The sequence below is a fragment of the Thermobia domestica genome, chromosome 16 (assembly GCF_964235325.1).
Source record: "Thermobia domestica chromosome 16, izTheDome1.hap1.1, whole genome shotgun sequence".
In the NCBI taxonomy this organism is placed as follows: domain Eukaryota; kingdom Metazoa; phylum Arthropoda; class Insecta; order Zygentoma; family Lepismatidae; genus Thermobia; species Thermobia domestica.
In genome coordinates this window covers 158,746,707-158,770,725 of record NC_137469.1, presented here as the reverse complement: position 1 = coordinate 158,770,725, position 24,019 = coordinate 158,746,707, and the positions used below count along the sequence as shown (strand labels likewise).

General features: G+C 40.8%; 1 protein-coding gene across 1 annotated transcript; it reads left to right on the top strand.

The window, feature by feature from the left end:
• The first annotated feature begins 22,592 nt into the window (after positions 1–22,592).
• LOC145672670 (uncharacterized) lies at positions 22,593–23,078 on the top strand. The gene has a single exon (XM_081741834.1). The coding sequence runs from the start codon at positions 22,593–22,595 to the stop codon at positions 23,076–23,078; it is 486 nt and encodes a 161-aa protein (XP_081597960.1).
• Positions 23,079–24,019: the final 941 nt, after the last annotated feature.

The following is a 24,019-nucleotide window of genomic DNA, read 5'->3' as shown; positions in this document are numbered from 1 at the left end:
TTTAAACGTCACGATTTTACTTGGGAATTAGTTCCCGCTCTGGGCGAGTCGGCCTCCACATCCCCTCACACTCGCCCCAATACCTCACCTGGCGGGAAGAACGAAAACTATATAATACGAAAGCCATCGACCTCATATATGTTACGCGAAAATATTTTAACTTTTATTTTTATACTTTTTTTACGGATTTAAACGTCACGATTTTACTTGGGAATTAGTTCCCGCTCCGGGCGAGTCGGCCTCCACATCCCCTCACACTAGCCCCAATACCTCACCTGGCGGGAAGAACGAAAACTATATAATACGAAAGCCATCGACCTCATATATGTTACGCGAAAATATTTTAACTTTTATTTTTATACTTTTTTCGGATTTAAACGTCAAGATTTTACTTGGGAATTATTTCCCTCTCCGGGCGTGTCGGCCTCCGCATCCCCTCACACTCGCCCCAATACCTCACCTGGCGGGAAGTACGAAGAGTATATAAAACAAAAGTCATCGTCCCACATTTATGTTAAGCGATAATATTTTAACTTTTATTTTTATACTTTTTTACGGATTTAAACGTCACGATTTTACTTGGGAATTTGTTCTCGCTCCGGGCGAGTCGGCCTCCACATCCCCTCACACTCGCCCAATACCTCACCTGGCGGGAAGAACGAAAAATATATAATACGAAAGCCATCGACCTCATATATGTTACGCGAAAATATTTTAACTTTTATTTTTATACTATTTTACGGATTTAAACGTCACGATTTTACTTGGGAATTAGTTCCCGCTCCTGGCGAGTCGGCCTCCACATCCCCTCACACTCGCCCCAATACCTCACCTGGCGGGAAGAACGAAAACTATATAATACGAAAGCCATCCACCTCATATATGTTACGCGAAAATATTTTAACTTTTATTTTTATACTTTTTTACGGATTTAAACGTCACGATTTTATTGGGAATTAGTTCCCGCTCCGGGCGAGTCGGCCTCCACATCCCCTCACACTCGCCCCAATACCTCACCTGGCGGGAAGAACGAAAACTATATAATAAGAAAGCCATCGACCTCATATATGTTACGCGATAATATTTTAACTTTTATTTTTATACTTTTTTACGGATTTAAACGTCACGATTTTACTTGGGAGTTAGTTCCCGCTCCGGGCGAGTCGGCCTCCACATCCCCTCACACTCGCATCAATACCTCACCTGGCGGGAAGAACGAAAACTATATAATACGAAAGCCATCGACCTCATATATGTTACGCGAAAATATTTTAACTTTTATTTTTATACTTTTTTACGGATTTAAACGTCACGATTTTACTTGGGAATTAGTTCCCGCTCCGGGCGAGTTGGCCTCCACATCCCCTCACACTCGCCTCAATACCTCATCTGGCGGGAAGAACGAAAACTATATAATACGAAAGCCATCGACCTCATATATGTTACGCGAAAATATTTTAACTTTTATTTTTATACTTTTTTACGGATTTAAAGGTCACGATTTTACTTGGGAATTAGTACCCGCTCCGGGCGAGTCGGCCTCCACATCCCCTCACACTCGCCCCAATACCTCACCTGGCGGGAAGAACGAAAACTATATAATACGAAAGCCATCGACTTCATATATGTTACGCGAAAATATTTTAACTTTTATTTTTATATTTTTTTACGGATTTAAACGTCACGATTTTACTTGGGAATTAGTTCCCGCTCCGGGCTAGTCGGCCTCCACATCCCCTCACACTCGCCCCAATACCTCACCTGGCGGGAAGAACGAAAACTATATAATACGAAAGCCATCGACCTCATATATGTTACGCGAAAATATTTTAACTTTTATTTTTATACTTTTTTTACGGATTTAAACGTCACGATTTTACTTGGGAATTAGTTCCCGCTCCGGGCGAGTCGGCCTCCACATCCCCTCACACTCGCCCCAATACCTCACCTGGCGGGAAGAACGAAAACTATATAATACGAAAGCCATCGACCTCATATATGTTACGCAAAAATATTTTAACTTTTATTTTTATATTTTTTTACGGATTTAAACGTCACGATTTTACTTTGGAATTAGTTCCCGCTCCGGGCGAGTCGGCCTCCACATCCCCTCACACTCGCCCCAATACCTCACCTGGCGGGAAGAACGAAAACTATATAATACGAAAGCCATCGACCTCATATATGTTACGCGAAAATATTTTTACTTTTATTTTTATACTTTTTTACGGGTTTAAACGTCACGATTTTACTTGGGAATTAGTTCCCGCTCTGGGCGAGTCGGCCTCCACATCCCCTCACACTCGCCCCAATACCTCACCTGGCGGGAAGAACGAAAACTATATAATACGAAAGCCATCGACCTCATATATGTTACGCGAAAATATTTTAACTTTTATTTTTATACTTTTTTACGGATTTAAACGTCACGATTTTACTTGGGAATTAGTTCCCGCTCTGGGCGAGTCGGCCTCCACATCCCCTCACACTCGCCCCAATACCTCACCTGGCGGGAAGAACGAAAACTATATAATACGAAAGCCATCGACCTCATATATGTTACGCGAAAATATTTTAACTTTTATTTTTATACTTTTTTTACGGATTTAAACGTCACGATTTTACTTGGGAATTAGTTCCCGCTCCGGGCGAGTCGGCCTCCACATCCCCTCACACTAGCCCCAATACCTCACCTGGCGGGAAGAACGAAAACTATATAATACGAAAGCCATCGACCTCATATATGTTACGCGAAAATATTTTAACTTTTATTTTTATACTTTTTTACGGATTTAAACGTCAAGATTTTACTTGGGAATTATTTCCCCCTCCGGGCGTGTCGGCCTCCGCATCCCCTCACACTCGCCCCAATACCTCACCTGGCGGGAAATACGAAGAGTATATAAAGCAAAAGTCATCGTCCCACATTTATGTTAAGCGATAATATTTTAACTTTTATTTTTATACTTTTTTACGGATTTAAACGTCACGATTTTACTTGGGAATTTGTTCTCGCTCCGGGCGAGTCGGCCTCCACATCCCCTCACACTCGCCCAATACCTCACCTGGCGGGAAGAACGAAAAATATATAATACGAAAGCCATCGACCTCATATATGTTACGCGAAAATATTTTAACTTTTATTTTTATACTATTTTACGGATTTAAACGTCACGATTTTACTTGGGAATTAGTTCCCGCTCCTGGCGAGTCGGCCTCCACATCCCCTCACACTCGCCCCAATACCTCACCTGGCGGGAAGAACGAAAACTATATAATACGAAAGCCATCCACCTCATATATGTTACGCGAAAATATTTTAACTTTTATTTTTATACTTTTTTACGGATTTAAACGTCACGATTTTATTGGGAATTAGTTCCCGCTCCGGGCGAGTCGGCCTCCACATCCCCTCACACTCGCCCCAATACCTCACCTGGCGGGAAGAACGAAAACTATATAATAAGAAAGCCATCGACCTCATATATGTTACGCGATAATATTTTAACTTTTATTTTTATACTTTTTTACGGATTTAAACGTCAGGATTTTACTTGGGAATTAGTTCCCGCTCCGGGCGAGTCGGCCTCCACATCCCCTCACACTCGCCCCAATACCTCACCTGGCGGGAAGAACGAAAACTATATAATACGAAAGCCATCGACCTCATATATGTTACGCGAAAATATTTTAACTTTTATTTTTATACTTTTTTACGGATTTAAACGTCACGATTTTACTTGGGAATTAGTTCCCGCTCCGGGCGAGTTGGCCTCCACATCCTCTCACACTCGCCTCAATATCTCATCTGGCGGGAAGAACGAAAACTATATAATACGAAAGCCATCGACCTCATATATGTTACGCGAAAATATTTTAACTTTTATTTTTATACTTTTTTACGGATTTAAAGGTCACGATTTTACTTGGGAATTAGTACCCGCTCCGGGCGAGTCGGCGTCCACATCCCCTCACACTCGCCCCAATACCTCACCTGGCGGGAAGAACGAAAACTATATAATACGAAAGCCATCGACTTCATATATGTTACGCGAAAATATTTTAACTTTTATTTTTATATTTTTTTACGGATTTAAACGTCACGATTTTACTTGGGAATTAGTTCCCGCTCCGGGCTAGTCGGCCTCCACATCCCCTCACACTCGCCCCAATACCTCACCTGGCGGGAAGAACGAAAACTATATAATACGAAAGCCATCGACCTCATATATGTTACGCGAAAATATTTTAACTTTTATTTTTATACTTTTTTTACGGATTTAAACGTCACGATTTTACTTGGGAATTAGTTCCCGCTCCGGGCGAGTCGGCCTCCACATCCCCTCACACTCGCCCCAATACCTCACCTGGCGGGAAGAACGAAAACTATATAATACGAAAGCCATCGACCTCATATATGTTACGCAAAAATATTTTAACTTTTATTTTTATATTTTTTACGGATTTAAACGTCACGATTTTACTTTGGAATTAGTTCCCGCTCCGGGCGAGTCGGCCTCCACATCCCCTCACACTCGCCCCAATACCTCACCTGGCGGGAAGAACGAAAACTATATAATACGAAAGCCATCGACCTCATATATGTTACGCGAAAATATTTTTACTTTTATTTTTATACTTTTTTACGGGTTTAAACGTCACGATTTTACTTGGGAATTAGTTCCCGCTCCGGGCGTGTCGGCCTCCACATCCCCTCACACTCGCCCCAATACCTCACCTGGCGGGAAGAACGAAAACTATATAATACGAAAGTCATCGTCCTCATATATTTTACGCGAAAATATTTTAACTTTTATTTTTATACTATTTTACGGATTTAAACGTCACGATTTTACTTGGGAATTAGTTCCCGCTCCGGGCGAGTCGGCCTCCACATCCCCTCACACTCGCCCCAATACCTCACCTGGCGGGAAGAACGAAAACTATATTAGAAGAAAGCCATCGACCTCATATATGTTACGCGAAAATATTTTAACTTTTATTTTTATACTTTTTTACGGATTTAAACGTCACGATTTTACTTGGGAATTAGTTCCGCTCCGGGCGAGTCGGCCTCCACATCCCCTCACACTCGCCCAATACCTCACCTGGCGGGAAGAACGAAAACTATATAATACGAAAGCCAACCACCTCATATATGTTACGCGAAAATATTTTAACTTTTATTTTTATACTTTTTTACAGATTTAAACGTCACGATTTTACTTGGGAATTAGTTCCCGCTCCGGGCGAATCGGCCTCCACATCCCCTCACACTCGCCCCAATACCTCACCTGGCGGGAAGAACGAAAACTATATAATACGAAAGCCATCGTCCTCATATAAGTTACGCGAAAATATTTTAACTTTTATTTTTATACTTTTTTACGGATTTAAACGTCACGATTTTACTTGGGAATTAGTTCCCGCTCCGGGCGAGTCGGCCTCCACATCCCCTCACACTCGCCCCAATACCTCACCTGGCGGGAAGAACGAAAACTATATAATACGAAAGCCATCGACCTCATATATGTTACGCGAAAATATTTTAACTTTTATTTTTATATTTTTTTACGGATTTAAACGTCACAATTTTACTTGGGAATTAGTTCCGCTCCGGGCGAGTCGGCCTCCACATCCCCTCACACTCGCCCAATACCTCACCTGGCGGGAGAAACGAAAACTATATAATAAGAAAGCCAACCACCTCATATATGTTACGCGAAAATATTTTAACTTTTATTTTTATACTTTTTTACGGATTTAAACGTCACGATTTTACTTGGGAATTAGTTCCCGCTCCGGGCGAGTCGGCCTCCACATCCCCTCACACTCGCCCCAATACCTCACCTGGCGGGAAGAACGAAAACTATATAATACGAAAGCCATCGACCTCATATATGTTACGCGAAAATATTTTAACTTTTATTTTTATACTTTTTTCGGATTTAAACGTCAAGATTTTACTTGGGAATTATTTCCCTCTCCGGGCGTGTCGGCCTCCGCATCCCCTCACACTCGCCCCAATACCTCACCTGGCGGGAAGTACGAAGAGTATATAAAACAAAAGTCATCGTCCCACATTTATGTTAAGCGATAATATTTTAACTTTTATTTTTATACTTTTTTACGGATTTAAACGTCACGATTTTACTTGGGAATTTGTTCTCGCTCCGGGCGAGTCGGCCTCCACATCCCCTCACACTCGCCCAATACCTCACCTGGCGGGAAGAACGAAAAATATATAATACGAAAGCCATCGACCTCATATATGTTACGCGAAAATATTTTAACTTTTATTTTTATACTTTTTTACGGATTTAAACGTCACGATTTTACTTGGGAATTAGTTCCCGCTCCGGGCGAGTTGGCCTCCACATCCCCTCACACTCGCCTCAATACCTCATCTGGCGGGAAGAACGAAAACTATATAATACGAAAGCCATCGACCTCATATATGTTACGCGAAAATATTTTAACTTTTATTTTTATACTTTTTTACGGATTTAAAGGTCACGATTTTACTTGGGAATTAGTACCCGCTCCGGGCGAGTCGGCCTCCACATCCCCTCACACTCGCCCCAATACCTCACCTGGCGGGAAGAACGAAAACTATATAATACGAAAGCCATCGACTTCATATATGTTACGCGAAAATATTTTAACTTTTATTTTTATATTTTTTTACGGATTTAAACGTCACGATTTTACTTGGGAATTAGTTCCCGCTCCGGGGTAGTCGGCCTCCACATCCCCTCACACTCGCCCCAATACCTCACCTGGCGGGAAGAACGAAAACTATATAATACGAAAGCCATCGACCTCATATATGTTACGCGAAAATATATTAACTTTTATTTTTATACTTTTTTTACGGATTTAAACGTCACGATTTTACTTGGGAATTAGTTCCCGCTCCGGGCGAGTCGGCCTCCACATCCCCTCACACTCGCCCCAATACCTCACCTGGCGGGAAGAACGAAAACTATATAATACGAAAGCCATCGACCTCATATATGTTACGCAAAAATATTTTAACTTTTATTTTTATATTTTTTTACGGATTTAAACGTCACGATTTTACTTTGGAATTAGTTCCCGCTCCGGGCGAGTCGGCCTCCACATCCCCTCACACTCGCCCCAATACCTCACCTGGCGGGAAGAACGAAAACTATATAATACGAAAGCCATCGACCTCATATATGTTACGCGAAAATATTTTTACTTTTATTTTTATACTTTTTTACGGGTTTAAACGTCACGATTTTACTTGGGAATTAGTTCCCGCTCTGGGCGAGTCGGCCTCCACATCCCCTCACACTCGCCCCAATACCTCACCTGGCGGGAAGAACGAAAACTATATAATACGAAAGCCATCGACCTCATATATGTTACGCGAAAATATTTTAACTTTTATTTTTATACTTTTTTACGGATTTAAACGTCACGATTTTACTTGGGAATTAGTTCCCGCTCTGGGCGAGTCGGCCTCCACATCCCCTCACACTCGCCCCAATACCTCACCTGGCGGGAAGAACGAAAACTATATAATACGAAAGCCATTGACCTCATATATGTTACGCGAAAATATTTTAACTTTTATTTTTATACTTTTTTTACGGATTTAAACGTCACGATTTTACTTGGGAATTAGTTCCCGCTCCGGGCGAGTCGGCCTCCACATCCCCTCACACTAGCCCCAATACCTCACCTGGCGGGAAGAACGAAAACTATATAATACGAAAGCCATCGACCTCATATATGTTACGCGAAAATATTTTAACTTTTATTTTTATACTTTTTTCGGATTTAAACGTCAAGATTTTACTTGGGAATTATTTCCCTCTCCGGGCGTGTCGGCCTCCGCATCCCCTCACACTCGCCCCAATACCTCACCTGGCGGGAAGTACGAAGAGTATATAAAACAAAAGTCATCGTCCCACATTTATGTTAAGCGATAATATTTTAACTTTTATTTTTATACTTTTTTACGGATTTAAACGTCACGATTTTACTTGGGAATTTGTTCTCGCTCCGGGCGAGTCGGCCTCCACATCCCCTCACACTCGCCCAATACCTCACCTGGCGGGAAGAACGAAAAATATATAATACGAAAGCCATCGACCTCATATATGTTACGCGAAAATATTTTAACTTTTATTTTTATACTATTTTACGGATTTAAACGTCACGATTTTACTTGGGAATTAGTTCCCGCTCCTGGCGAGTCGGCCTCCACATCCCCTCACACTCGCCCCAATACCTCACCTGGCGGGAAGAACGAAAACTATATAATACGAAAGCCATCCACCTCATATATGTTACGCGAAAATATTTTAACTTTTATTTTTATACTTTTTTACGGATTTAAACGTCACGATTTTATTGGGAATTAGTTCCCGCTCCGGGCGAGTCGGCCTCCACATCCCCTCACACTCGCCCCAATACCTCACCTGGCGGGAAGAACGAAAACTATATAATAAGAAAGCCATCGACCTCATATATGTTACGCGATAATATTTTAACTTTTATTTTTATACTTTTTTACGGATTTAAACGTCACGATTTTACTTGGGAATTAGTTCCCGCTCCGGGCGAGTCGGCCTCCACATCCCCTCACACTCGCCCCAATACCTCACCTGGCGGGAAGAACGAAAACTATATAATACGAAAGCCATCGACCTCATATATGTTACGCGAAAATATTTTAACTTTTATTTTTATACTTTTTTACGGATTTAAACGTCACGATTTTACTTGGGAATTAGTTCCCGCTCCGGGCGAGTTGGCCTCCACATCCCCTCACACTCGCCTCAATACCTCATCTGGCGGGAAGAACGAAAACTATATAATACGAAAGCCATCGACCTCATATATGTTACGCGAAAATATTTTAACTTTTATTTTTATACTTTTTTACGGATTTAAAGGTCACGATTTTACTTGGGAATTAGTACCCGCTCCGGGCGAGTCGGCCTCCACATCCCCTCACACTCGCCCCAATACCTCACCTGGCGGGAAGAACGAAAACTATATAATACGAAAGCCATCGACTTCATATATGTTACGCGAAAATATTTTAACTTTTATTTTTATATTTTTTTACGGATTTAAACGTCACGATTTTACTTGGGAATTAGTTCCCGCTCCGGGCTAGTCGGCCTCCACATCCCCTCACACTCGCCCCAATACCTCACCTGGCGGGAAGAACGAAAACTATATAATACGAAAGCCATCGACCTCATATATGTTACGCGAAAATATTTTAACTTTTATTTTTATACTTTTTTTACGGATTTAAACGTCACGATTTTACTTGGGAATTAGTTCCCGCTCCGGGCGAGTCGGCCTCCACATCCCCTCACACTCGCCCCAATACCTCACCTGGCGGGAAGAACGAAAACTATATAATACGAAAGCCATCGACCTCATATATGTTACGCAAAAATATTTTAACTTTTATTTTTATATTTTTTACGGATTTAAACGTCACGATTTTACTTTGGAATTAGTTCCCGCTCCGGGCGAGTCGGCCTCCACATCCCCTCACACTCGCCCCAATACCTCACCTGGCGGGAAGAACGAAAACTATATAATACGAAAGCCATCGACCTCATATATGTTACGCGAAAATATTTTTACTTTTATTTTTATACTTTTTTACGGGTTTAAACGTCACGATTTTACTTGGGAATTAGTTCCCGCTCCGGGCGTGTCGGCCTCCACATCCCCTCACACTCGCCCCAATACCTCACCTGGCGGGAAGAACGAAAACTATATAATACGAAAGTCATCGTCCTCATATATTTTACGCGAAAATATTTTAACTTTTATTTTTATACTATTTTACGGATTTAAACGTCACGATTTTACTTGGGAATTAGTTCCCGCTCCGGGCGAGTCGGCCTCCACATCCCCTCACACTCGCCCCAATACCTCACCTGGCGGGAAGAACGAAAACTATATAATACGAAAGCCATCGACCTCATATATGTTACGCGAAAATATTTTAACTTTTATTTTTATACTTTTTTACGGATTTAAACGTCACGATTTTACTTGGGAATTAGTTCCGCTCCGGGCGAGTCGGCCTCCACATCCCCTCACACTCGCCCAATACCTCACCTGGCGGGAAGAACGAAAACTATATAATACGAAAGCCAACCACCTCATATATGTTACGCGAAAATATTTTAACTTTTATTTTTATACTTTTTTACAGATTTAAACGTCACGATTTTACTTGGGAATTAGTTCCCGCTCCGGGCGAATCGGCCTCCACATCCCCTCACACTCGCCCCAATACCTCACCTGGCGGGAAGAACGAAAACTATATAATACGAAAGCCATCGTCCTCATATAAGTTACGCGAAAATATTTTAACTTTTATTTTTATACTTTTTTACGGATTTAAACGTCACGATTTTACTTGGGAATTAGTTCCCGCTCCGGGCGAGTCGGCCTCCACATCCCCTCACACTCGCCCCAATACCTCACCTGGCGGGAAGAACGAAAACTATATAATACGAAAGCCATCGACCTCATATATGTTACGCGAAAATATTTTAACTTTTATTTTTATATTTTTTTACGGATTTAAACGTCACAATTTTACTTGGGAATTAGTTCCGCTCCGGGCGAGTCGGCCTCCACATCCCCTCACACTCGCCCAATACCTCACCTGGCGGGAGAAACGAAAACTATATAATAAGAAAGCCAACCACCTCATATATGTTACGCGAAAATATTTTAACTTTTATTTTTATACTTTTTTACGGATTTAAAAGTCACGATTTTACTTGGGAATTAGTTCCCGCTCCGGGCGAGTCGGCCTCCACATCCCCTCACACTCGCCCCAATACCTCACCTGGCGGGAAGAACGAAAACTATATAATACGAAAGCCATCGACCTCATATATGTTACGCGAAAATATTTTAACTTTTATTTTTATACTTTTTTCGGATTTAAACGTCAAGATTTTACTTGGGAATTATTTCCCTCTCCGGGCGTGTCGGCCTCCGCATCCCCTCACACTCGCCCCAATACCTCACCTGGCGGGAAGTACGAAGAGTATATAAAACAAAAGTCATCGTCCCACATTTATGTTAAGCGATAATATTTTAACTTTTATTTTTATACTTTTTTACGGATTTAAACGTCACGATTTTACTTGGGAATTTGTTCTCGCTCCGGGCGAGTCGGCCTCCACATCCCCTCACACTCGCCTAATACCTCACCTGGCGGGAAGAACGAAAAATATATAATACGAAAGCCATCGACCTCATATATGTTACGCGAAAATATTTTAACTTTTATTTTTATACTTTTTTACGGATTTAAACGTCACGATTTTACTTGGGAATTAGTTCCCGCTCTGGGCTAGTCGGCCTCCACATCCCCTCACACTCGCCCCAATACCTCACCTGGCGGGAAGAACGAAAACTATATAATACGAAAGCCATCGACCTCATATATGTTACGCGAAAATATTTTATCTTTTATTTTTATACTTTTTTTACGGATTTAAACGTCACGATTTTACTTGGGAATTAGTTCCCGCTCCGGGCGAGTCGGCCTCCACATCCCCTCACACTCGCCCCAATACCTCACCTGGCGGGAAGAACGAAAACTATATAATACGAAAGCCATCGACCTCATATATGTTACGCAAAAATATTTTAACTTTTATTTTTATATTTTTTTACGGATTTAAACGTCACGATTTTACTTGGGAATTAGTTCCCGCTCCGGGCGAGTCGGCCTCCACATCCCCTCACACACGCCCCAGTATCTCACCTGGCGGGAAAAACGAAAACTATATAATACGAAAGCCAACCACCTCATATATGTTACGCGAAAATATTTTAACTTTTCTTTTTATACTTTTTTACGGATTTAAACGTCACGATTTTACTTGGGAATTAGTTCCCGCTCCGGGCGAGTCGGCCTCCACATCCCCTCACACTCGCCCCAATACCTCACCTGGCGGGAAGTACGAAGAGTATATAAAACAAAAGTCATCGTCCCACATTTATGTTAAGCGATAATATTTTAACTTTTATTTTTATACTTTTTTACGGATTTAAACGTCACGATTTTACTTGGGAATTTGTTCTCGCTCCGGGCGAGTCGGTCTCCACATCCCCTCACACTCGCCCAATACCTCACCTGGCGGGAAGAACGAAAACTATATAATACGAAAGCCATCGACCTCATATATGTTACGCGAAAATATTTTAACTTTTATTTTTATACTTTTTTACGGATTTAAACGTCACGATTTTACTTGGGAATTAGTTCCCGCTCTGGGCGAGTCGGCCTCCACATCCCCTCACACTCGCCCCAATTCCTCACCTGGCGGGAAGAACGAAAACTATATAATACGAAAGCCATCGACCTCATATATGTTACGCGAAAATATTTTAACTTTTATTTTTATACTTTTTTTACGGATTTAAACGTCACGATTTTACTTGGGAATTAGTTCCCGCTCCGGGCGAGTCGGCCTCCACATCCCCTCACACTAGCCCCAATACCTCACCTGGCGGGAAGAACGAAAACTATATAATACGAAAGCCATCGACCTCATATATGTTACGCAAAAATATTTTAACTTTTATTTTTATATTTTTTTACGGATTTAAACGTCACGATTTTACTTGGGAATTAGTTCCCGCTCCGGGCGAGTCGGCCTCCACATCCCCTCACACTCGCCCCAAATACCTCACCTGGCAGGAAAAACGAAAACTATATAATACGAAAGCCATCGACCTCATATATGTTACGCGAAAATATTTTAACTTTTATTTTTATACTTTTTTACGGATTTAAACGTCACGATTTTACTTGGGAATTAGTTCCCGCTCCGGGCGAGTCGGCCTCCACATCCCCTCACACTCGCCCCAATACCTCACCTGGCGGGAAGAGCGAAAACTACATAATACGAAAGCCATCGACCTCATATATGTTACGTGAAAATATTTTAACTTTTATTTTTATACTTTTTTACGGATTTAAACGTCACAATTTTACTTGGGAATTAGTACGCGCTCCGGGCGAGTCGGCCTCCACATCCCCTCGCACTCGCCCCAATATCTCACCTGGCGGGAAGAACAAAAACTATATAATACGAAAGCCATCGACCTCATATTTGTTACGCGATAATATTTTAACTTTTATTTTTTATACTTTTTTACGGATTTAAACGTCACGATTTTACTTGGGAATTAGTTCCCGCTCCGGGCGAGTCGGCCTCCACATCCTCTCACACTCGCCCCAATACCTCACCTGGCGGGAAGAACGAAAACTATATAATACGAAAGCCATCGACCTCATATATGTTACGCGAAAATATTTTAACTTTTATTTTTATACTTTTTTACGGATTTAAACGTCACGATTTTACTTGGGAATTAGTTCCAGCTCCGGGCGAGTTGGCCTCCACATCCCCTCACACTCGCCTCAATACCTCATTTGGCGGGAAGAACGAAAACTATATAATACGAAAGCCATCGACCTCATATATGTTACGCGAAAATATTTTAACTTTTATTTCTATACTTTTTTACGGATTTAAACGTCACGATTTTACTTGGGAATTAGTACCCGCTCCGGGCGAGTCGGCCTCCACATCCCCTCACACTCGCCCCAATACCTCACCTGGCGGGAAGAACGAAGACTATATAATACGAAAGCCATCGACCTCATATATGTTACGCGAAAATATTTTAACTTTTATTTTTATACTTTTTTACGGATTTAAACGTCACGATTTTACTTGGGAATTAGTTCCCGCTCCGGGCGAGTCGGCCTCCACATCCCCTCACACTCGCCCCAATACCTCACCTGGCGGGAAGAACGAAAACTATATAATACGAAAGCCATCGACGTCATATATGTTACGCGAAAATATTTTAACTTTTATTTTTATACTTTTTTACGGATTTAAACGTCACGATTTTACTTGGGAATTAGTACCCGCTCCGGGCGTGTCGGCCTCCACATCCCCTCACACACGCCCCAGTATCTCACCTGGCGGGAAAAACGAAAACTATATAATACGAAAGCCAACCACCTCATATATGTTACGCGAAAATATTTTAACATTTCTTTTTATACTTTTTTACGGATTTAAACGTCACGATTTTACTTGGGAATTAGTTCCCGCTCCGGGCGAGTCGGCCTCCACATCCCCTCACACTCGCCCCAATACCTCACCTGGCGGGAAGAACGAAAACTATATAATACGAAAGCCATCGACCTCATATATGTTACGCGAAAATATTTTAACTTTTATTTTTATACTTTTTTACGGATTTAAACGTCAAGATTTTACTTGGGAATTAGTTCCCGCTCCGGGCGAGTCGGCCTTCACATCCCCTCACACTCGCCCCAATACCTCAGCTGGCGGGAAGAACGAAAACTATATAATACGAAAGCCATCCACCTCATATATGTTACGCGAAAATATTTTAACTTTTATTTTTATACTTTTTTACGGATTTAAACGTCACGATTTTACTTGGGAATTAGTTCCCGCTCCGGGCGTGTCGGCCTCCACATCCCCTCACACACGCCACAGTATCTCACCTGGCGGGAAAAACGAAAACTATATAATACGAAAGCCAACCACCTCATATATGTTACGCGAAAATATTTTAACTTTTCTTTTTATACTTTTTTACGGATTTAAACGTCACGATTTTACTTGGGAATTAGTTCCCGCTCCGGGCGAGTCGGCCTCCACATCCCCTCACACTCGCCCCAATACCTCACCTGGCGGGAAGAACGAAAACTATATAATACGAAAGCCATCGACCTCATATATGTTACGCGAAAATATTTTACCTTTTATTTTTATACTTTTTTACGGATTTAAACGTCACGATTTTACTTGGGAATTAGTTCCCGCTCCGGGCGTGTCGGGCTCCACATCCCCTCACACACGCCCCAGTATCTCACCTGGCGGGAAAAACGAAAACTATATAATACGAAAGCCAACCACCTCATATATGTTACGCGAAAATATTTTAACTTTTCTTTTTATACTTTTTTACGGATTTAAACGTCACGATTTTACTTGGGAATTAGTTCCCGCTCCGGGCGAGTCGGCCTCCACATCCCCTCACACTCGCCCCAATACCTCACCTGGCGGGAAGAACGAATACTATATAATACGAAAGCCATCGACCTCATATATGTTACGCGAAAATATTTTAACTTTTATTTTTATACTTTTTTACGGATTTAAACGTCAAGATTTTACTTGGGAATTAGTTCCCGCTCCGGGCGAGTCGGCCTTCACATCCCCTCACACTCGCCCCAATACCTCACCTGGCGGGAAGAACGAAAACTATATAATACGAAAGCCATCGACCTCATATATGTTACGCGAAAATATTTTAACTTTTATTTTTATACTTTTTTTACGGATTTAAACGTCACGATTTTACTTGGGAATTAGTTCCCGCTCCGGGCGAGTCGGCCTCCAAATCCCCTCACACTCGCCCCAATACCTCACCTGGCGGGAAGAACGAAAACTATATAATACGAAAGCAATCGACCTAATATATGTTACGCAAAAATATTTTAACTTTTATTTTTATATTTTTTTACGGATTTAAACGTCACGATTTTACTTGGGAATTAGTTCCTGCTCCGGGCGAGTCGGCCTCCACATCCCCTCACACTCGCCCCAATACCTCATCTGGCGGGAAGAACGAAAACTATATAATACGAAAGCCATCGACCTCATATTTGTTACGCGAAAATATTTTAACTTTTATTTTTATCCTTTTTTCGGATTTAAACGTCACGATTTTACTTGGGAATTAGTTCCCGCTCCGGGCGAGTCGGCCTCGACATCCCCTCACACTCCCCCCAATACCTCACCTGGCGGGAAGAACGAAAACTATATAATAAGAAAGACATCGACCTCATATATGTTACGCGAAAATATTTTAACTTTTATTTTTATACTTTTTTCGGATTTAAACGTCACGATTTTACTTGGGAGTTAGTTCCCGCTCCGGGCGTGTCGGCCTCCACATCCCCTCACACTCGCCCCAATACCTCACCTGGCGGGAAGAACGAAAACTATATAATACGAAAGCCATCGACCTCATATATGTTACGCGAAAATATTTTAACTTTTATTTTTATACTATTTTACGGATTTAAACGTCACGATTTTACTTGGGAATTAGTTCCCGCTCCGGGCGAGTCGGCCTCCACATCCCCTCACACTCGCCCCAATACCTCACCTGGCGGGAAGAACGAAAACTATATAATACGAAAGCCATCCACCTCATATATGTTACGCGAAAATATTTTAACTTTTCTTTTTATACTTTTTTACGGATTTAAACGTCACGATTTTACTTGGGAATTAGTTCCGCTCCGGGCGAGTCGGCCTCCACATCCCCTCACACTCGCCCAATACCTCACCTGGCGGGAAAAACGAAAACTATATAATACGAAAGCCAACCACCTCATATATGTTACGCGAAAATATTTTAACTTTTATTTTTATACTTTTTTACGGATTTTAACGTCACGATTTTACTTGGGAATTAGTTCCCGCTCCGGGCGAGTCGGCCTCCACATCCCCTCACACTCGCCCCAATACCTCACCTGGCGGGAAGAACGAAAACTATATAATACGAAAGCCATCGACCTCATATATGTTACGCGAAAATATTTTAACTTTTATTTTTATACTTTTTTACGGATTTAAACGTCAAGATTTTACTTGGGAATTAGTTCCCGCTCCGGGCGAGTCGGCCTCCACATCCCCTCACACTCGCCCCAATACCTCATTTGGCGGGAAAAACGAAAACTATATAATACAAAAGCCATCGACCTCATATATGTTACGCGAAAATATTTTAACTTTTATTTTTATACTTTTTTACGGATTTAAACGTCACGATTTTACTTGGGAATTAGTTCCCGCGAGTCGGCCTCCACATCCCCTCACACTCGCCCCAATACCTCACCTGGCGGGAAGTACGAAGAGTATATAAAACAAAAGTCATCGTCCCACATTTATGTTAAGCGATAATATTTTAACTTTTATTTTTATACTTTTTTACGGATTTAAACGTCACGATTTTACTTGGGAATTAGTTCTCGCTCCGGGCTAGTCGGCCTCCACATCCCCTCACACTGGCCCCAATACCTCACCTGGCGGGAAGAACGAAAACTATATAATACGAAAGCCATCGACCTCATATATGTTACGCGAAAATATTTTAACTTTTATTTTTATACACAGAGAAAAATCCGTTCTCCGGACAGCGGTATATTATACAAATATACGGTATCCTCTTGCTTGCTATAGAAATCAGTACGGAGCATACGTTATCCGTATGCTACATAGTCACTGCCCTTAGGTGTTTCATCATGCCGTTGCAGGATGTCTGACATCTAACACTTTTCCGTATATCACATGCATATACTTACGTTACCTTCGTCAGCTATATGCTATATACGTCTATTTGTATGTGAGATCCTGACCGCCTACATTGTTTCATACGGAAAGAACGTACAGATGGAACGCTTATACAGAAAGCATTATAAAACATGCGTTTTCAGTTATACGCCTGTTGTACGTTAAGTCCAAAAACTACAGGAATTACGCATGTAACCTATCTTTTTAAGTACGCCACCTACAATTTTTTTTCTCAGTGTACTTTTTTACGGATTTAAACGTCACGATTTTACTTGGGAATTAGTTCCCGCTCCGGGCGAGTCGGCCTCCACATCCCCTCACACTCGCCCCAATACCTCACCTGGCGGGAAGAACGAAAACTATATAATACGAAAGCCATCGACCTCATATATGTTACGCGAAAATATTTTAACTTTTATTTTTATACTTTTTTTACGGATTTAAACGTCACGATTTTACTTGGGAATTAGTTCCCGCTTCGGGCGAGACGGCCTCCACATCCCCTCACACTCGCCCCAATACCTCACCTGGCGGGAAGAACGAAAACTATATAATACGAAAGCCATCGACCTCATATATGTTACGCGAAAATATTTTAACTTTTATTTTTATATTTTTTTACGGATTTAAACGTCACGATTTTACTTGGGAATTAGTTCCCGCTCCGGGCGAGTCGGCCTCCACATCCCCTCACACTCGCTTCAATACGTCACCTGGCGGGAAGAACGAAAACTATATAATACGAAAGCCATCGACCTCATATATGTTACGCGAAAATATTTTAACTTTAATTTTTATACTTTTTTACGGATTTAAACGTCACGATTTTACTTGGGAATTAGTTCCCGCTCCGGGCGAGTAGGCCTCCACATCCCCTCACACTCGCCCCAATACCTCACCTGGCGGGAAGAGCGAAAACTACATTATACGAAAGCCATCGACCTCATATATGTTACGTGAAAATATTTTAACTTTTATTTTTATACTTTTTTACGGATTTAAACGTCACAATTTTACTTGGGAATTAGTACCCGCTCCGGGCGAGTCGGCCTCCACATCCCCTCGCACTCGCCCCAATACCTCACCTGGCGGGAAGAACGAAAACTATATAATACGAAAGCCATCGACCTCATATTTGTTACGCGATAATATCTTAACTTTTATTTTTATACTTTTTTACGGATTTAAACGTCACGATTTTACTTGGGAATTAGTTCCCGCTCCGGGCGAGTCGGCCTCCACATCCCCTCACACTCGCCCCAATACCTCACCTGGCGGGAAGAACGAAAACTATATAATACGAAAGCCATCGACCTCATATATGTTACGCGAAAATATTTTAACTTTTATTTTTATACTTTTTTACGGATTTAAACGTCACGATTTTACTTGGGAATTAGTTCCTGCTCCGGGCGAGTCGGCCTCCACATCCCCTCACACTCGCCCCAATACCTCACCTGGCGGGAAGAACGAAAACTATATAATACGAAAGCCATCGACCTCATATATGTTACGCAAAAATATTTTAACTTTTATTTTTATATTTTTTGACGGATTTAAACGTCACGATTTTAGTTGGGAATTAGTTCCTGCTCCGGGCGAGTCGGCCTCCACATCCCCTCACACTCGCCCCAATACCTCACCTGACGGGAAGAACGAAAACTATATAATAAGAAAGCCATCGACCTCATATATGTTACGCGAAAATATTTTAACTTTTCTTTTTATACTTTTTTACGGATTTAAACGTCACGATTTTACTTGGGAATTAGTTCCGCTCCGGGCGAGTCGGCCTCCACATCCCCTTACACTCGCCCCAATACCTCACCTGGCGGGAAGAACGAAAACTATATAATACAAAAGCCATCGACCTCATATATGTTACGCGAAAATATTTTAACTTTTATTTTTATACTTTTTTACGGATTTAAACGTCACGATTTTACTTGAGAATTAGTACCCGCTCCGGGCGAGTCGGCCTCCACATCCCCTTACACTCGCCCCAATACCTCATTTGGCGGGAAGAACGAAAACTATATAATACGAAAGCCATCGACCTCATATATGTTACACGAAAATATTTTAACTTTTATTTTTATACTTTTTTACGGATTTAAACGTCACGATTTTACTTGGGAATTAGTACCCGCTCCGGGCGAGTCGGCCTCCACATCCCCTCACACTCGCCCCAATACCTCACCTGGCGTGAAGAACGAAGACTATATAATACGAAAGCCATCGACCTCATATATGTTACGCGAAAATATTTTAACTTTTATTTTTATACTTTTTTACGGATTTAAACGTCACGATTTTACTTGGGAATTAGTTCCCGCTCCGGGCGAGTCGGCCTCCACATCCCCTCACACTCGCCCCAATACCTCACCGGGCGGGAAGAACGAAAACTATATAATACGAAAGCCATCGACCTCATATATGTTACGCGAAAATATTTTAACTTTTATTTTTATACTTTTTTTACGGATTTAAACGTCACGATTTTACTTGGGAATTAGTTCCCGCTCCGGGCGAGTCGGCCTCCATATCCCCTCACACTCGCCCCAATACCTCACCTGGCGGGAAGAACGAAAACTATATAATACGAAAGCCATCGACCTCATATATGTTACGCAAAAATATTTTAACTTTTATTTTTATATTTTTTACGGATTTAAACGTCACGATTTTACTTGGCAATTAGTTCCTGCTCCGGGCGAGTCGGCCTCCACATCCCCTCACACTCGCCCCAATACCTCACCTGGCGGGAAGAACGAAAACTATATAATACGAAAGCCATCGACCTCATATATGTTACGCGAAAATATTTTAACTTTTATTTTTATACTTTTTTACGGATTTAAACGTCACGATTTTACTTGGGAATTAGTTCCCGCTCCGGGCGAGTCGGCCTCGACATCCCCTCACACTCGCCTTAATACCTCACCTGGCGGGAAGAACGAAAACTATATAATAAGAAAGGCATCGACCTCATATATGTTACGCGAAAATATTTTAACTTTTATTTTTATACTTTTTTACGGATTTAAACGTCACGATTTTACTTGGGAATTAGTTCCGCTCCGGGCGAGTCGGCCTCCACATCCCCTTACACTCGCCCCAATACCTCACCTGGCGGGAAGAACGAAAACTATATAATACAAAAGCCATCGACCTCATATATGTTACGCGAAAATATTTTAACTTTTATTTTTATACTTTTTTACGGATTTAAACGTCACGATTTTACTTGGGAATTAGTTCCCGCTCCGGGCGAGTCGGCCTCCACATCCCCTCACACTCGCCCCAATACCTCACCTGGCGGGAAGTACGAAGAGTATATAAAACAAAAGTCATCGTCCCACATTTATGTTAAGCGATAATATTTTAAATTTTATTTTTATACTTTTTTACGGATTTAAACGTCACGATTTTACTTGGGAATTAGTTCCCGCTCCGGGCGAGTCGGCCTCCACATCCCCTTACACTCGCCCCAATACCTCACCTGGCGGGAAGAACGAAAACTATATAATACGAAAGAAATCGACCTCATATATGTTACGCAAAAATATTTTAACTTTTATTTTTATATTTTTTTACGGATTTAAACGTCACGATTTTACTTGGGAATTAGTTCCTGCTCCGGGCGAGTCGGCCTCCACATCCCCTCACACTCGCCCCAATACCTCATCTGGCAGGAAGAACGAAAACTATATAATACGAAAGCCATCGACCTCATACATGTTCGCGAAAATATTTTAATTTTTATTTTTATACTTTTTACGGATTTAAACGTGACGATTTTACTTGGGAATTAGTTCCCGCTCCGGGCGAGTCGGCCTCGACATCCCCTCACACTCCCCCCAATACCTCACCTGGCGGGAAGAACGAAAACTATATAATAAGAAAGCCATCGACCTCATATATGTTACGCGAAAATATTTTAACTTTTATTTTTATACTTTTTTACGGATTTAAACGTCACGATTTTACTTGGGAATTAGTTCCCGCTCCGGGCGTGTCGGCCTCCACATCCCCTCACACTCGCCCCAATACCTCACCTGGCGGGAAGAACGAAAACTATATAATACGAAAGCCATCGACCTCATATATGTTACGCGAAAATATTTTAACTTTTATTTTTATACTATTTTACGGATTTAAACGTCACGATTTTACTTGGGAATTAGTTCCCGCTCCGGGCGAGTCGGCCTCCACATCCCCTCACACTCGCCCCAATACCTCACCTGGCGGGAAGAACGAAAACTATATAATACGAAAGCCATCGACCTCATATATGTTACGCGAAAATATTTTAACTTTTATTTTTATACTTTTTTACGGATTTAAACGTCACGATTTTACTTGGGAATTAGTTGGGAGAAGAAGAAGAAGAAGAAGAAGAAATGTCAGAGTGACGGTTGTGTTGTGCTCCGTATTTTGGATAATTTTTACATTTTGTTTTGTAATTTGTGCTACAAGTTACTTTGTTTATATAATGGTGAGTACAGTACACTAATTTGAACTTATTTCTTTTGCGTTACTGTGTGCATACGTGCTCAAAACATAAATGTTAGTGGCATCAAATATATCGTTTTGAAAGGTAAACAAACAGTGTTGCTAGATACACACTCAAAACCTGTAGGAGCGAACTACCGATCATTCGAGATATCGAAGTATTAAAATGAGTCTGTGCTTGGACTGCGATAAACCTGTATCGCGGCAGGAAATTAAGGCACAATGCTGTGACTGTGCAAAATTATGTCATTTAAAGTGTGCTCAGTTAGTTGAAACTGATCTTGAATATCTAAAATCTATCGGAGAGTCTTGGCGTTGCAATAAGTGTAAAAAATCTCGTAGAAGCAGCATGCAATTGGAGTCAACTGTTCGGTCAGAATCGCCAACTCTTGCAGACGTATTAAATCTGACTAAGAACTAAAAGAAGAAATTGCAAAATTAAGTAAATCGCATACTGAGACTGAACGTGAGCTGGGAAAATCTCTCGACCTGGTTCACGAAAAACTGGATGAAAGTTTGGAACATATAAAAAAAGAGGATGAAAAAATCAGTGAATGCCTAGCTGAAATTGAGCGTTTAAATCAGGAGAATATAAACCTAAAAAAAGAACTTCAAGAGGTTAAAATGGATCTAGATGCTTTAGATCAATACGGAAGGCGCAATACACTAGAAATATTTGGTGTGCCGGAGAGTACAAATGAAAATACCCTTGATGTAGTGAAAAATGTAGGGCGTGCTTTAGATGTTAATGTTAGTGAAGATATGGTAGATGCATGTCATAGAATGAAAAAATTACCTCATCAAAAATTTAGTGGAATCGTAGTTAAGTTTGTGCGACGTTCGGATAAGGAAAAGTTTTTACAGAGGAGAAAAGTGAAAAGAAATCTGAACACAACACATTTGGGTTATACTATGAGTGAAACTATATATGTAAATCAATCTCTTACTTCCTATAGAAAGCGTATTTTTGGTCAGGCAAAGAAAAAGAAAAATGAGAAACATTACGCATATTTATGGGTTGATCAGACGGGAAATATCAAATTAAAAAAAAGTCAAGATGATAGAAACGTTCTAATTCTTAGAACATTGGATGATGTACAAGCTTTGTAATACATTACTATTTTCAACATAATGGCTTTAAATGAGATAAATATTTATTATCAAAATGTGAGGGGTATTAATACTAAATTGTATGATCTCTTGCTTAGTATATCTGCAGAAAATTACGATGTAATAATATTAACAGAAACGTGGTTAGATGATAATATTTTTAACAATGAATTTATTGACGATCGATATAACGTGTTTCGTAATGATAGAGTACCTAAAGGAGGAGGGGGTGTTCTTGTCGCTGCCTTGAATAAATACCAAACTGAAAATATAGAAATTAGTATTAATGGTGTCGAAACTGTGTGTATTAAGTTACAGTTTGGGATAAATACTTTTGTTATTTCAACGGTCTATTTTCCACCAAAGTCTAAATTAGATAAGTATGTTGAATATTACCGATTAATGGAAAATATTATTATTTCTAACCAGTATCAGGTAGTGATTGCTGGTGACTTTAATATACCTGAAGTTAAAGATAATAATACAGACCTACTACACAATGGTAACATTTGTATTGCTCTTGCGAATTTTTTATCTCTTTGCGATCTAAAATTGGTAAATGATATTAAAAATAAAAATGGAAGAACATTGGACCTGGTTTCTGTTAATCAAAGTACAAATTGTAGTATTGCTAAAAATGCTTGTGCACTATTAAAAGAGGATGATCATCATCCATCTTTGCTAATGCAAATATTAGTAACAGGAAAAATAACTTATGCAAAACAGAGTCAGGTGACAGTGTTTAACTATAGCAAAGCTGACTTTGTTAATATTTATACTTCCTTAAAAGATGAAAATTGGGATGTAGTAATAATGAGTCACAATCCTGAGAGCGCATTATACAAATTTTACGACATTGTTAACAATATTATTAATAAGAACGTGCCTAAGAAAGTGGTAAATGCAAGACATCGTTATCCTCCCTGGTTTTCTTCCTCAAT

Coding starts and splice junctions, on each gene's coding strand:
- LOC145672670 (XM_081741834.1), top strand. CDS start 22,593: ATGGATCTAGATGCTTTAGATCAATACGGAAGGCGCAATACACTAGAA.